Source organism: Quercus suber, unplaced genomic scaffold (genome assembly GCF_002906115.3).
Source record: "Quercus suber isolate HL8 unplaced genomic scaffold, Cork oak 2.0 scaffold_222, whole genome shotgun sequence".
In the NCBI taxonomy this organism is placed as follows: domain Eukaryota; kingdom Viridiplantae; phylum Streptophyta; class Magnoliopsida; order Fagales; family Fagaceae; genus Quercus; species Quercus suber.
In genome coordinates, this window is record NW_027069680.1 from 161,977 (window position 1) to 175,467 (window position 13,491).

A 13,491-nucleotide genomic window follows, 5' to 3' on the forward strand; every position below is an offset into this window, starting at 1 on the left:
TCTACAAAATCAAAATTCATCCTTATCCTTTTATGCAAGGGCATTACAGGTTTTTTACCATATATTGGATTAAGCTTGTTGACCCCTTTTGCTTTCTTTTGTCTTTATTTCACTATATTGGGTTGGGCCTATTGGCCCTTTTATTTTATTTTCTTTTCATTTATTCACTACATTGGGTTGGGTCTACAAACCCTTTTTACTTTCTTTTCTCTTCATTTATTCACTACATTGAGTTAGCCACTACATTGAGTTGGGCTAACGGGCCCTTTTGCTTTCTTCTCTCTTCCTTGGATTTTGTTAGGACTCACTTATTAGGCTCCATTTCATTATCAAAATACTCTTCTTTTTTAGGCCATCACTTAGACCTTATTTATGCATTCTCTTGTTTTTGGACGTTTAGAATTTGGCCCGATTACTATCTCTTTGCTCATACTTTAATCCATCTCTTAGAGCTTTTTTGGACTTTTCTCTTCATGGGCATTTGGATGAAAATTTGCAAAAATAGGTATCAACAATGGATATCAACAAATGTTAACCATCATTGAGACTACAATACGAATTTTATTGCATTTTTTGAGTTGATGTTCATAGAAGGCCCAATTTTAGTAGGAAATTCATAGTAAATTTGTGACATTATATATAGAAGGAAGTAAATTTCTAGACAACAGAGGAAAAATGTAGAAAGAATTGAACAAAGTTCATATTTCTGGTTAGGAGAAATTTTTTACTGTGAGATGAAAGAGCAAAGAGCAAAAGTAGCATATATACTACTAGTGACTGCATATTAATGCAATTTCTTTTTTTGGCTAATGTTACTGTCCAAAGCTCTTTGAGGATTTTGATTATTCTCCTAGGTGCGTGTAGTCCCTCCAACCCACACACATTCCAAAATTCTGGTTAGGAGTTTTGTATCCAAAGCCTCATGAATCTCATGAGACCTAGAGAACCACTAGGTCAATCCCTCGGGGTTTAACATATTAATGTAATTATCTCTTGTAGTTGTCTCAAATCTCAATTCTTGGAGACGCATCTTCCAAACAAGTGGACCTTTTGGTGGCTTCTATAAAAGCAATGCCCTTCACTGCTTATCAGATGTAGGAATCAGTAATAACCAGTTTCCTGGTAAGGGAAAATTTGATTGGCTATACAAACAAGTATTTACAAACTACTGTGAATACATTCTTCTCGAGGAAAAGGGATCCTCTCATTAGTGTGAACTGGGGCAAATTGTCACCTCACTCTTGATCACTCGGGTGTTATATGATCCACAGAATCCACACTTGTGATACAACCAGTGGAAGCTAGAGCTGCCCTTTCTATCACAGTCATTGCAGAGTATATCCTGGATGGCCATATGAACATTTTAGTTAGCATTTAGATAGGAGCTGTAAACAGAATGTAAATTAAATTTGCTAGATGGAACCTCTTTCATTACCATAATGATGCATCACACAAGTTGTATGAGGTGTGTGTCTACCAGTTCATTTTCTGAAAATTCAACTCAACTAAACCCTAATTCCAAACTAATTTGAACTGTCTGAAAATTTATATTATTAGAGTAAAGAAAAAAAGCTATAATAAGATTTGCTTCAAATTTCTAAGACTTTGTGATCAAAGTGTACCCTCCAAACTGGACAAAAAAGTGTAAAAAGGAAATCTGATGTTGTAAGAAAATTCTTTGCATACTAAAGGTAAAGCATGGTATACTCTGGAAGGCCAACTAAGTGTGCGTCACGCTTCCCAGACGCATTTTGCGTTTCTCTCTCTTTCTTCTTCTTCCTTTTTTTTTTTTTTTTTTTTTTTTGCCGATATATTTGACTTTTTTCGTGAAAATATTTTTTTTTTCTTCTTTTTTTCACTGACCCAAAAATTTCACTTTTTTACAACTTTTTCATTAAAAATGGATCACACGGTACTATTCACATATTTAAAAATTATTTTGCTACAATATTTTTCAGTTTTCAGTTTTTAGCTGTATCCAAATGGACCTTAAATCAAGATCATCTAAAGTTGCAAATCACATGGACTGGAGATAAACTTGCTGCCAAACATCATTAAAAAGAAAAACGATACTTCCAAACAAATAAAATCTTTCCAGCACATGAATGACTTCCATAAAGACAGAGCTAAAGTCATTATCCTTCCCTTCCAAAGGAATATGATTATCAGTCTCCCTGTAGAACTAAATGCAACAGTTTTATCTCATTCACTTGCTCTCATTTTTTTACTCTCTCTCTCTCTCTCTCTATATATATATATGTATGTGTGTGTGTGTGTTTATCTACATCCATGTTTATGTGCATGTAAGATTTAGAAGCAGGGTACCTGACAACGATCCCTATATTCCTCTGGAAGCTCCTCAGCAGCCAACAATGCGTCAAGCATGCCAAAGTAGACCTGAGTTGGCATTTTGGCTATAAGAATTTTTTTTTTAAAAAAAAGCACTAAGTTGGTATAGAAAAGACAGTGAAGTAATATGCTTCTGATATTCTTCTGCAGGTACATGACAAAGCACCTTTGAGAATCTTTTTTTCCCCACACAAAACACTGTGCCTATGCAGAACCATACCATATACCATTCAGAAACACTCAAAACAATATCAGATTAACAAAGGGGTGAAAGTCAAAAAGAGAATTAATTTTATAGTTCTAACGCAAAATCGTAACATACAATGGATTATCAGATATTACATTAAATTGAATACAGTACAGAAATTTGACACAATGATTAATAAGCCCTATTTATTGACACTGATGAATTATAGACTCTGTATGGTAGAAATTGACACTGACTTGCTTATTGATGCATTACATCCTTAAATGCAAATAATGCCATGAAAGATGATAATAATATATAAATATATAAAAAAAATTCTAGGGCTGACATGTGAGCTGTTCTATTTTATATACATATATACACACATACGTGTGCGTGTGCATGTGCATGTGACATTTTCATCACCTTTTGTACTAATATATCAAGTATACATTTACCTTCTGCGAGAAATACAAAAAGTTCTTATACAAGTCTCAGATAAATTATCCTACTAGACATCCACATGGAAGAAAAGTTGAATCAGCTTGTGAACACAGCACCATGTTAGTGCCGAGATCAATATAAATGTATACTCATTCTTGATAACAATTAAGGGTAAATTTGTTAAAAGAGTGATAGTAACAATATTATAAAATATGCTAATTGGAGAAATTAACTTCTTGTTTCTTGAAGATTGAAGGAACGAAGAATCCAATTCTAAAATAGGACAGAACTTCATTCATTGCCATGTTTTTCCCAAGTAACCAACAGGTCACCAATTTCAGCACCATATACCAGATAAATACATTTTTAACATATTAATAATATAAACCTCAGTCAGGTGGTAATTGAAAGGAGGAAGAGTTCTCTTACTGCCATATCTCCTAAAGATTTGCTGCAGATTGGACAAGTGTAATGACTGCAAGTGTATGCCTAGGAGAACAAAACAAGGTTTGAGATTAAAATCAACCACTTCTCTCCAATTCTTTTCAGGACAGATAAAAAAAAAATGAAAAAGTCAAGGACAGTTTGGCAGAACAAAAGTGTGGGATAGACAGAGACCTGAAAGCAAGCTGAATGCATATAATGACCACAAGGTAGACCTCTGACTGTATCACTTGATGTGAATAAGAAATCGCAGCAGATTGGGCAGTTTGTTTCTAAACTTTTCTCCAGACACTTGTGGTTCACTAACTTTATTCCCAGGCAACAATTGCATGTCATGCAATGAAAATAATCTATTCCAAGACCTCTCCCAAGACGGCATAAATTGCAGAATGGGCAGTGATATACAGTCCTAAAGCAAGCAAAATAAGTCAGTGTTTTTGTACAAGCACACTGTAATTAACCCCAAAATTTAAAAGCCAAGGTTTAAGAAATCAAATTACACAGCTCAATTGTTGTTTTTCACAAAAAATAATTATCAACTGGAAGTCACTGGTATTAATGTGAACAATAATTTTAATTCTCAATTTTCCATTTAAGTTACAAACAATATTTACATTATTTTGTCTCCACTTATAAAGCTCTTAGGCCAGGATAGTTTAGCCCAGTAAACCTTTTTGTACCAACCATTGTGTAAAGCATTTTTTTATTAGTTTAAAAGGGAAGAAAAGACACAAATATGAACAAAAGAACATTCTTTATAATAGTTTCCAGAAATCTCTTCATCTTTTATCCAAAAATTACAGAGAAAAGGATAAAAGAGAATGATTCCACTGTACTTTAATACCATTGTAATTTTTGGTTTTTTTAGCTGGCTGAATTTAAATGCTTATGATAATTATTAAGTTAGAATCTTAAATTTCCAATAAGAACTCGTGTACCTTTCATCATCAAAAAATTTGCATATACTGCAATAATACTTGGCCATGGAAAATTCATTGCACGAAGGTGTCATGCATATTGGCCCAACTGCTTGAATGTTCAAGCAGCGCATGCACATCATTTCTGATGTTGCTTTCCTGCAATTATAAAACAGAACATCAGAAATGAATGATTGCTCCTTTTTTTTTCTTTTTTCTTTTTTCTTGGTAAGCAAAATATGCAAACAAAATCACCTGTCCATAGAATGATCGCTCACATTGTCATGGCAAAATCTACATGTAAACAACTTGCCACAACAAGCAGCACGCAGTTTGCAGTTTCTTTTGTAATGCTCACACCCAAACACTCGTTTCTCAGGATCTCGGAATGATGGTGAGCATTCCACATCTTCACCATTAGAAGTTTCCCCAGCTACTGATTTTGGCAACTTCTGCTGAGCTGCTATCCAACGACTAAAAATGAACCAGGAAGTAATAATAATCAATGATTCGTGACCAAGAGATGAAGCACTTTAAGATTCCATGAACTGGTTATTTATATCAGACTGAACATAAATAAAACCTATTTGAAAATCTCTAAATAGATTATTAGCATTTGAGCTAACCTAGTCATAAGATTCTGAACAAGATACGCCTTCCTCCTAGGATCAAGAGTCGAGTCCTGATAAACCTTTCTGATCTCTGACTCAAGCTCATTTTGATTCATACGGAAAATATCCTTCCAACCAGGCTTGAACATCTGATCACTCTGGTCCAAACTTTCGTGATATTCTATACCGAGAACAGAAAACATTGAAATCAGTTCAAGCCATTCCACCAAAAAAAAATTTGCACTTGACACATGACTGAGCACAAGAGCAACAATAAACATATAAACATGTGAACTTGAAACTATGCAATTCTCAGCAGTAACAAAATAAAAACCTCTTTGATAGGTGCTGGTTTCCAATGTTTCAGTCTCTGAAGTTGACCCTGGACTTCCTTTCCAACACTCATTAAGCCATTCATTGAACATTGTGTTTTTGGTTGCCTGTTTCCATGTGTCCATCATTTTGTTCTGTTCATCCTGAGTAAGTGCAGAAGTTACCCATGGTAACATCGATTGTAGCACTTCAGCACCTGTAGTGCCAATTATGCGACCCACTATTTTGTCTTGCTCCTCCACAGAGAAATGTCTGCCAAACAATGGCCACAGCTCAAGTTCTTCCCTGAAAATATGCTGATCCAATGTCACTCTTATTGATTTGCACATTCCTTGAAGCTTAGTAGCTAGCTCGTTGTACTTCCTAACAGAATCACTACCATGGGCAGAAGAAAATCCAATGTTATTTCCAGCTAAATCCTGTGTCTTATGTGCCTTCTGCAAGCTTTCAAGAAGTTGTGAAAGCTCATGAAGAACAGAAGATATATCTTCAAAAAATTTCTCTTCCTGCTTATGGTCTAGTGTGTATGAGTGACTCACATTATGAAGTGCTTCCTTGGATTCCAAGGCTGGAAACACAATATCATCTTCAGCATTACTATGAGCTCTATATAAGCCCCACAGCAGACGAAATCTTCCAATGAACTGCCGAAAGAATGTCTCATCACAGTCACTAAGCTTTCCAGATTCAATGTCTAAATACTCCAAGTCTTTGCGTATGGCTTTATGAAATTTAAATATGTTATCAATCGGTCGTTCTGCACGCCCAATATCAGAAGAGCTATTCTCTGTTTCCCAGACAAAAAGACTGGAGTTAAGAGATGGGGCAGAAGAGCTGAAAGACAAGGAACGTAAAGACTTAGCAGTAGAAAGAGAACCCAACCCCAGATTATTATTGTTTACACCTAAACCAGGTACACAACAAGTTTGATCACTACAACATTGTTTGTGGACATTGAAAGTCTTTGAAGGTGGGTCAGGAGCATTGCCATTCCTGCATAACACTGATACATTATGTTTGAATGGCCTTTTGATTGCATCTGCTTCAGCTGATATTGGGCTGTCTTTAGCAGACAATGTGGAAGCACATGCACAAGATGATCTACCAAAATTTTCTTCAATATCAGCAAAAGTTTTAGCAGGGCAGCAACCAGTTGCATTTGGAGACAAGCACAATCCTTGGTTACGAGCCTTGCAAGCCCAACCAGAAAAGAGGGTTACCAGAGCTTTATCTGGTGCTGGAGCTGAATCAAAGAACCACTCATTGTCAGGTTTATACTATGTAATTATAAATTTGTTGAATATTATTTGTTTAATATTCTTTCTAGAAGCAACTATATAGGAAACAGATGTAGAACCTGCCAATTGCATGTTTTCAAGGAATTTGCGGGCTTCATCTTCAGTCAATGATCCTACCAGCCATGGCAAGACACGTTCAATCAATTTCAGGGGCATCATGCATAAGCTTTGATACAAAAGTTCTCGTTGTCTTTTGATGCTGAAGTTCTTTCGAGCAAGTGGAAGAACCTAGATATGTGGGTAGGTCAGCAGAGATCTTAAGGAGTCAATGGGGATGTTTAGTATTATAAGTTTCTAGCCATGCAACCCTGATTAAGCCATTTACTGAATAACAGTAAGGCTTCAGATACCATCTTTAGTTAGAAACAGGAACATAAAATTCATTTTATCAACCTCCCATGAGCTACTGAGCACTGTCATGTATTATCATACTAACTTCCACAAAGGCCCAATTACTACAATTATTGCTGTATAAACTCACAGCAGTTACCAAGCATCCCCAGAATAGCTTTTTACATAGGGAACTCACCTGAACTTCCTCATTGTAGAAGTGCCGCTGTGTAGTTTCCATAATATGATCAGCATGTGAGCATAATTTTGCATAAAACTCAGAAGCTGAGGTTGAGGTTTCTCCTGCACTTTGTATACTTTCAATCAAATACCTAAACTCGTTGAACTGGCTTTCTTCTTCTGCATGCTCCTGGAAAAAAGAAAATTCTCCATCTACTGCAGGAAATATAACTTTGTCCTCAGCAATACTGCAACCACATGAAGAAAAGTGGGGTAAATTATTGTGCTGCAGCAGTGCCAATTATTAAACTTCCACTCCAGCAAACCTCTGGCACAAAAAAAAAAATTGCAAAAGTAGGTCATATTTAGTTTCATGGTGAACATATGAATGAGTCAGACCAGTTCTGAATCAAATTACCAATGGAAAGATTATTGACAATCATACAGAAGATTACTTCTGGAGTGCAGACAATTACACCATCTGAGGTAGTGGATCATTCGTTAAATGGAACTTTGGCTTGAGCATTGTTTTCTTTCTAATTTTCCCTTGTCCCTCTATTGACATCTTTATAGTTGAAAATTTGGAATAAACATGCCAAAAAAGGATTATACCAGCATAATCAGCACCCAATAATGAGGGAGCATGGAAAAAAAAAGGGCCCCCACAGAAGAGAATGAAGAAACAGAGGCCCTGACAGTAACTAGAGCAGTAAACACTTTGATAGTTATAAACACAATCCCCACCACCTACCCCACCCCCATGCACACCCAAAAAAAGAAAATGAAGCTTTCATTACATTAAAGTAAAGACCTAATACCCTAACATGTCAGCTGCATGATAAAATGATAAGTGGATACCTGTGAAAGATGCAAACCTCAGCAATAAATTGCAACCTCTCATTGAAAGCTGATAGATTAGTGAAATCTCCGGAAAGTTGTATCTTCCTAGCCTCCTTGGCTATCTCATTCAACTCTCTTTTAATAGCATTATGCCAGAGCAATATTTCATTTATTGGATGTGTTCCAGTGGTCTCTGAAACATCAGTAACTGACTCTAGGTATTTCCTTTTCCCAGTCCTGGTAAACTCACAAGCACAGTTTACTTTCTTTAGTTGAGAAGCCAATGTGCTTGCATTAGAATCTAAGCAACTTCGGAGCTGAGGATTGTCTACATAACTTCCAGCTGTGTTAGTGCTGCTCCTCCCTTCCACCCAGGTAAAAATGACCTTCAATAGCCAAGAGCTGTCATCAGACAAATGTACCCGGCAAATCATATACAGAAATAATTAAATGCTCTGAAACTGAAAATTCACCTCTTGAAGAAGCTTTTCTGCTGGGACTATCTTGTTTAAGCACTTCCGCAGATCCTTATATTCATCGGGTGAAATGGAGGTTGAAATCCATGGAAGGAACTCTGCCATCAAATTCACTGGAATGCTGCACAAGAATTGCCAGACCAAAGATGCCTGCTCTTCAAGCGAAAACTTTTCAATAACCAAGGGGAAGACCTAGCATAATGAAAGAAAAACAGATTAAAAGCAAAACAGGAACATATATATATATATATATGGGTAAAGAGATATTTAAAGAGCTGACATTATTTCTACTCTAATATTGGTAAGAAATTACTCTCAGCCCTATGGCTTAAATACATTTGAAGGGAATATATGTCAATATCTTGACAATATTGATGCATATTTCCAGTCATAGGTGATAGGACACTAATCAAGCATGCAATGCAGCAAGAGACACAACAAGGACATGGCACCAAATCTTGATCTCCATGGATATCAGCTTACTTCCATTCCTTTTTTGGCGGTCCTCTCTTGAATACTTATCTGAACTTGTGCAACACCCTCTTAGAGACCTTTAAAAAATAAAATTGTCCCCCCCTCCCCCAAAAAAGAAACCCTCAAAATGCTGAAAACCTTGATCTCTTCAATCTTAAAATTAAATCTCTCCTATCTATTTATCTACCTATATATAATAAAATTTATTATTTTCGTCATAAAACTTGCCGAGATTAACATTTCATTAAGAAAGTAGCCATTTCTGGCAATATAGACAGTTTTCAAGGAGTTTCAATGCTGTGGCTAACTAATCCTATCCTAAAGAGACAGCTACTACATCAAAGATTTTGGAGTTTCACAAATTCAATCACAAATGTGCATGGGTATATTTGCCGAGTATGCATAGTACTTTAACAGTCTTCCAAAGTCCCATCAACTAGATATTGTAAACTGGTGTCTGCAAAATGAGAAATTTTAAGTTGGGTCTTCAAATTATTTGTGGCATTTTTCTGCCGGTAAAAGGATGGGGATTACCACCAATGTGAGTGTTTGTGGCTTTCACATGAAAAGATGGTCCTTAATAACAGTCCAAACAATGTCAGCTCTTGATAATGATAATTAGAGGGTTAAATAAGTCAGACACAGACATAGAAAGTAATATTCGACTCCAAAATCAATCTTGGAAAAAGAAAAGACAAACTTTATACGTGGTTTTTTTCTCCCCTCAGTCCACGCAAACAGATCTAGTATATTTTCTGTAAGGCATGCACTTGATAACCAAATGCAACGTATGTGAACCACCAGTAAGAGAATGGTTGGACACCAAAACTTCGAATTGTTGGGTTGATAAAATACGCCTCAGTGCTCTCCCTCCATCACTCCACACACAGCTACAGATTTTATTTATTTATTTTTGGCTGGAAGTGGTACACCTCTTGTACCTTATCATGTGTAGAAACTATATATTGCAATTCACAATGTATATATATATATAAATATGCAACATGTGTTTTGGCATTGTACCCCTATTGGATATCACAGCTTTTAAACACTGATTTCATCTCATGAATGGTCCAAAACTATTATCAGTAAAAAAGTACTCAAACAAGAGTCTGAATACACAAACCAAAATGCAAAAAGCAGCAAATAAAGCTGTACCTGCTCCTCTTCCTTAGCCATGTGCTGGCTAACTGACGTCTGTAGAGCTCCTGTACAGGAAGCTAACTCCCTTGGAAAAATTTCATCATTTTGTGTGCAAGAATTTAGTAGCTCAAATAGGTGATCAAAAAGATTACTTTCACCCTTGTGTTCAAGGGAATACGTTTGTGCTACATTCTTCACACGTATATCAAGAGCCGGAAAGATTACCTGCAGTTTTAGGATATCATGCCATGACCACTTTTATATAAAGCATAACAAAAGATAAAGACAAAGTCACATCATCCATGTAAAAGGATCCACTCCATTTGAAATTGATCCATCTCATGGTTTAGATTTGATAATACATATCTAAAGGTGTATCTATTGCTACATCATTTGAGAAGTGAAAGTATATACACAAAATAAAATCTTAACCATGAAATGGAATGTCTCCATTTCAAGTGAAACAGAGGTAATCGTGTTCCATCGTTAACATGTTGTAATGAATCATAGTAGATTCAGTAGCCATCTCACAGATATGCCCATGTTAATAATAATGACAACAATTTATTATTATTATAACAATTTGTCCATAGAATGACCTCAAGAATTAGAGTTTTCCTAATGTCACTTCACACAAAAACAGCAAACAAGTGGCAGTTGGTGAAATTTTAGATTTTATAAATAAGATTTTATGGCCTTAGATGTCCCATTGCAGCCTATAGAACCATAAAAATGTCATGCAATGGAGAAACTCCAATAGGAAATACTGCATAATCATACTCTACAACTAAAAATCAAGACTTTATTGCCATCAATAATATATTATTTTGATTTAGATGATAACAGCTGTTTATAAGAATGATTTTCCTATAGATGCTTACATACGTTAAAACTTAGCATTCCAAAAATCTATATAATGTATGTATATGTCAACATATCAATTACTAGGATTTGTCTACCAAAAATGGATTGAACAAGGCTAGTGGACCCTACATTAATTCAAAGTGGTACACAATTTTTGAAAAAAAAAAATCATTCCACAATACCAAAGATATTCTTTTAGGATTTTCTGTGATAAAAAAGGGGCACATAATAAGCCCTTTTTGAAAATCTGTTGATTTGTTATCATATTTTTAATACTTCTAGATTGGTCTTTTGATGAACTTAACAAGAAGAAAGTAATTCGGCTTGCTCAGTTTCTCCAAATGATTTTTGAATCATTTGAAAATGCTGTCTTGGATACAAGCTTCAGACATGTATCCTTGACATGCGCTCAAGGAAAGAGTTTAATTATGAAAAGAAAAAAAAAAAAAGATTTATCTATTCTACCAATTGCAAGGGCGTTTCCAACAGCAAGTTTTGTTAAAAGGTTAATATACATCCAATGGGAGATCAACCGATGAATGATTACCACATCGAGAGCAAGAGATAAGTTTAAAATACATTACGGTTCACCTTTACATTATAATTTGTTCGAGAATTAAAAAAATTTATTTATTTCATTACTTATATTAATTAAAATTTTCCAATTCACTTTTCCTGTATTTTAGTCTTCCCAAACTTTGACTAAGATCCTATCTCTGCTACTGTTCATCGATGCACCTTTTTGGAAAATTTGAATGAACCACTATCTAGAGGTGGACAAAATTAACCACTACAGTGTTAAAACGATTCTACGGCCATTTATATTCGATAAGTTAAATGATTTTTCATCCAAGAACTTTGGAGAATTTTCTCGGATTCCTTTTTTTTTTTTTTTTCAAGATTTCCCTCAATAAAATATAAGAAACCAAAAAAAAAAAAAAAAAAGGAGAATCTCGTACACACAGAGATGCCTACCCAGAATAATCAGGAAATCTTTCCAGAGATGCCTACCCAGAATAATCAGGAAATCTTTCGTGCTATGTTATGATTCACCAAAAACGCAAACACACTAAAGTAGGTGTTAACAGAATAGGAACTTTTTTCTGTTAAGGTAGCTTAACAGAAAAAGATGCAAACTGAAATAATCCAAAGAATTTTATATATATATATATATATATATTCAGATTACAAATCAATACAATAATCAAACACAAAACAATTATCGAACGAACATAAAAGCAAAACTGCATTAACGATTTTTTTTTTTTTTTTTTTGAAAATAGAAAACGCTTTTGCAGAGAGACGAATTATTCTTTACCCAAAAAAAAAAAAAAAGTTCAGAATTAGAAAAAACCAGAAATTTTTTTTTGATAATGCTGAAGGTAGCAATATCAGTGCAATTTTCTGTATTTTATATATATATATATATATAGAAAGAAAATAATGATTATTTATATATTAATAAAATCATATAAATACATTGAGAAAAAAATTACGACGAAATATCAGGCTCCAAACTTTCTCTTTTGTATCGTTCAATTTCCGAGCAAACAAACAAAAGGCAGACAAAACGAATCATCAAAGAAAATGTACCTCGTCTTCAGCATTGGAGTGGTGCTTGTAAACCGATCGCAGAAAATGGTAGCGCTCGAGCATCGGCCTGATATCGCTGCGCTTTCCCGTGGCGAAGGCCATGGCAGATCGGTGAAGCGCATCGAGCTCATTACGAATCGCTTTGTGAAAGAACAAGAAAATCAGAATCGGTGACTTCACCTCCGAGCTCCTCACACAAACAACAGCTTTCGTAGACGAAGAAGAAGACGAAGGCGAATCGACCTTGTTCACTGAATTCGGTAGCACCGCCACACCTCCCGGCGTCGCCATATCTCTCTCAAAACTTTCTCGCGAAAATACTCTCTGTTCGGTTTTGTTTCTCTCTCTAAAATTTTTGGTTTCTGTTTTTATCTCTCTTGCTCTCTGTTCGGTTTTGTTTCTCTCTCTAAAATTTTTGGTTTCTGTTTTTATCTCTCTTGCTTTGGCTGTTTCCAGAGAAGTATGGTTTTATTTCGTCATTTTGGTTTGGTTTGGTTTGATAAGAAGAGAGAGTTCGGAAGGGGAAGGGAGGGGGGGCTATTTTTATAGTTGAGTCTGTGCCACGTGGACAGAGGGGGTGCCACGCTGGATAGTGATGCTTAGCCAGGGGTTGTCACGTGAGGGAAAGTCGCTGGGCACGAGAACGGCGTAAGAGAGCCTGAGAGAAGAGTGCGGTGAAAAAGCTGTTCAGCCCTGCTGACTGGTGGTGACTTGGCGACAAAGACGACAGTGGATTATAAAATCTCATAAATGGTAAGTTTATAATATTTTTACAATAATTTAATAATATTTTTTTTTATAGAGTTTTGATAATTTTTTTTTTTTGAGAAACAATTTCATAATAAATTTAGGTTGCAAGATATCAATAGTTTTAATTTGAGTTCACCATTTAAATTATTTTTTTGTCCACTAGTAATAAGTTGCTATATAAAATTTGTTGTAAAAATATCGTAACATTTCTAATATTTTCACCATAATTAAAAAAATTATAAATGAACACAATAATCT

At 35.2% G+C, this 13,491-nt stretch overlaps 1 protein-coding gene across 1 annotated transcript; it reads right to left on the reverse strand.

The window, feature by feature from the left end:
- Window positions 1-747: 747 nt before the first annotated feature.
- Window positions 748-13,011, reverse strand: LOC112032328 (zinc finger protein BRUTUS). The gene is made up of 14 exons (XM_024065099.2): window positions 12,484-13,011; window positions 10,042-10,251; window positions 8,407-8,601; window positions 7,952-8,319; window positions 7,113-7,341; window positions 6,643-6,811; window positions 5,287-6,528; window positions 4,968-5,133; window positions 4,597-4,815; window positions 4,363-4,500; window positions 3,599-3,833; window positions 3,410-3,469; window positions 2,326-2,397; window positions 748-1,342 (listed from the first exon to the last, which is right to left on the reverse strand). The coding sequence occupies exons 1-14, from the start codon at window positions 12,772-12,774 to the stop codon at window positions 1,208-1,210; spliced, it is 3,729 nt and encodes a 1,242-aa protein (XP_023920867.2). The 5' UTR covers window positions 12,775-13,011; the 3' UTR covers window positions 748-1,207.
- Window positions 13,012-13,491: the final 480 nt, after the last annotated feature.

What these genes read in the sequence shown, in the direction of transcription:
- LOC112032328 (XM_024065099.2), bottom strand. Translation starts at nt 12,774, where the DNA reads ATGGCGACGCCGGGAGGTGTGGCGGTGCTACCGAATTCAGTGAACAAG. An exon ending in AAATTTTTTGATGATGAAAG is followed by an intron (nt 3,834 to 4,362) that starts GTACACGAGTTC and finishes TGCTTGCTTTAG; the next exon opens with GACTGTATATCACTGCCCAT. An exon ending in AATCTTTAGGAGATATGGCA is followed by an intron (nt 2,398 to 3,409) that starts GTAAGAGAACTC and finishes ATGCCAACTCAG; the next exon opens with GTCTACTTTGGCATGCTTGA.